This window comes from Nicotiana sylvestris, chromosome 10 (assembly GCF_000393655.2).
Source record: "Nicotiana sylvestris chromosome 10, ASM39365v2, whole genome shotgun sequence".
Classification (NCBI taxonomy): domain Eukaryota; kingdom Viridiplantae; phylum Streptophyta; class Magnoliopsida; order Solanales; family Solanaceae; genus Nicotiana; species Nicotiana sylvestris.
In genome coordinates, this window is record NC_091066.1 from 117,300,077 (window position 1) to 117,302,863 (window position 2,787).

A 2,787-nucleotide genomic window follows, 5' to 3' on the forward strand; every position below is an offset into this window, starting at 1 on the left:
GAGTTATTTTAGAAAACATAGTGGTATATAATATCAAGTAAATTAGATGAACTAATGACTGCGACACTTTTAGAGACATTGCGGCTTTCTTTGCGTTAGAATTTTGAGGGTCCTCCTCAAAATTCTGCCCCAGTTTAGTAAGCGATCCTTTGGCCGTTCTGCATGTAATGAAGTTTGTTTGATCTGCTCCGGAATTTTGAGAATCCTTATCAAAATTCTGCCCCAGTTACTTTATCGATTTTCTGACTATCTTACACATGATGATGTCGTCTGGACTTGCTCCAAAATTTTGAGGGTCCTCCTCAAAATTCTGCCCCAGTTTCTGATTTTGGGAAATGAAGCTTTTATTAAGATGTGACCGAACCCACAGGGCTGCCTACGTATCCCCTCTTAAATGGGAATCAGGTCAAGCATAGTTCAGTTACATCAGATTAAGAAATGTAAACAATCTAAAAATAGTATCTTTTGACTGCGTCTGAATTGATAGGTTTTGGCCAAACTTCTCCATCCATTTCTGCAAGTATGAGTGCTCCTCCTATTAGTACCTTGTGAACCATGCAGGGCCTTTGCCAATTGGGTGAAAACTTTCCTTTGGCTTCATCTTGATGCAGGAAGATTCGCTTCAGCACCAGCTACCCCTATGAGAATTGTCTTGGTTTGACCCTTTTGTTGAAAGCTCTGGACATTTTGTTCTGATAAAGCTAACCATGACACACGACATTCGTCCTTTTTCCAGAGGGCTAATTGCTTATTGCCGCTCCTTATCCATTCTGCATCACTGAGTTCGGCTTTTTGTATGATCCTTAAAGAAGGAATTTCTATCTCGGTAGGAATGACAGCTTCGGTACGGTAAACCAACAAATAGGGAGTTGCCCCAATTGATGTGCGGATTGTGGTATGGTATCCCAAAAAGGCAAATGGTAACTTCTCGTGCCATTGCTTGTGATTTTCTACCATTTTCCTTAGTATCTTTTTGATGTTCTTGTTGGCAGCTTCCACGGTTCCGTTCTTTTGAGGCTGTATGCTATGGAGTTTTTGTGCTTGATTTTGAAAGTTTCACATATGGCTTTCATCAGATAACTATTGAGATTGGCAGCATTATCAGTGATGATGGACTCAGAAACCCCAAAAAGACAAACAATACGATCCCTGACAAAATTTGCGATGACTTTCTTGGTTACAGCTTTGTAAGATGCAAGATCTACCCATTTTGTGAAGTAATCGATGGCAACTAAAATGAACCTGTTCCCGTTTGAAGCAGTGGGTTCGATTGGACCAATGACATCCATTCCCCAGGCAGCAAAAGGCCAAGGTGCACTTGTTGCATTGAGTTCGTTCGGTGGCACTCATATCATATCTGCATGTATCTGGAATTGGTGGCATTTTTGGACATACCGGGTGCATTCTGTTTCCATAGTCATTGAAAAATATTCAGCTCTAAGTATCGTCTTGTCTAGAACAAAACCATTCATATGTGGACCACAAGTCCCAACATGTATTTCCTCGAGCAATTTGGAAGCTTCTTTAGCGTCAACACACCTTAATAGTCCTAGATCAGGTGTTCTCCTATACAAAATTCCTCCACTTTGGAAGAAATTATTGGACAGTCTACGCAGTGCGTGCTTCTGAGTATTGTTTGCCTGCTCTAGGTAGTGTCCTTTTGCCAAATATTCCTTGATGTCGTGGAACCATGGATTTCCGTCCATTTCTTCTTCAATATGAGCACAATAAGCTGGCTGACTATGGATCCAAACTAGGATGGGATCGATGAAATTCTTGTCCGCATGCTGTATTATGGAAGACAGAGTAGCCAGTGCGTCTGCGAACTCGTTCTGGATTCTCGGAACATGTTTGAATTCTATTTTTGTAAACCTCTTTATCAGTTCTTGCACATGGTATAGGTATTTTAGTATCTTAGTATTTTTCGTAGCCGATTCTCCTTAAACTTGATGTACTATAAGATCTGAATCGCCAATTACCAACAACTCTTGTATATTCATGTCGATGGCCAAATTGAGTCCTATGATGGAAGACTCATATTCTGCCATATTGTTGGTGCATGGAAACCTAAACTTTACGGATACCGGATAGTGTTGACCTATCTCTGACACCAAGACCGCTCCAACACCCACTCCTTTGAAGTTTGCAGCTCTGTAGAAAAACATTCTCCAACCGTTGTAGGCTTCAGCAATGTCCTCTCCCATGAATGACACTTCTTCGTTAGGAAAATATGTTCTTAGTGGTTCATATTCTTCTCCTACAGGATTTTCAGCAAGATGGTCTGCCAACACTTGTCCTTTGACTGACTTCTTAGTTACATAGATGATGTTGAACTCACTCAACAATATTTGCCATTTGGCCAACTTTCCGGTAGGCATAGGCTTCTGAAATATGTACTTTAGAGGATCCATACTTGATATGAAGTATGTGGTATAGGCACAGAAGTAATGTCTCAATTTATGAGCTGTCCATGTCAAAGCATAGCAAGTGCATTCTAGTAGAGAGTACCGTCCTTCATAAGGTGTGAACTTCTTACTCAAGTAATATATGGCTTTCTCCTTTCTTCTTGTCTTGTCATGTTGTCCCAAAGCATAGCCGAAAGCCCATCTAGTATGGACAAATAAAGTAGAAAAGGTCTCCCAAGTTCTGGCGGGTCTAGGTCTGGTGGCGTGGACAAGTATTCCTTAATTTTGTCAAAAGCCTTTTGATAATCTTCAGTCCAACTGGTTTTAGCATCCTTCATTAACATTTTGAAGATGGGTTCACATATTACTGTGGACAGTGCTA

The 2,787-nt window shown here is 40.7% G+C and overlaps 1 protein-coding gene across 1 annotated transcript; it reads right to left on the reverse strand.

Annotated features, from left to right (window-relative positions):
* Nucleotides 1-962: 962 nt before the first annotated feature.
* Nucleotides 963-2,411, reverse strand: LOC138879853 (uncharacterized). The gene is made up of 3 exons (XM_070159492.1): nucleotides 1,980-2,411; nucleotides 1,396-1,787; nucleotides 963-1,242 (listed from the first exon to the last, which is right to left on the reverse strand). The coding sequence occupies exons 1-3, from the start codon at nucleotides 2,409-2,411 to the stop codon at nucleotides 963-965; spliced, it is 1,104 nt and encodes a 367-aa protein (XP_070015593.1).
* Between the last annotated feature and the right edge of the window lie 376 nt (nucleotides 2,412-2,787).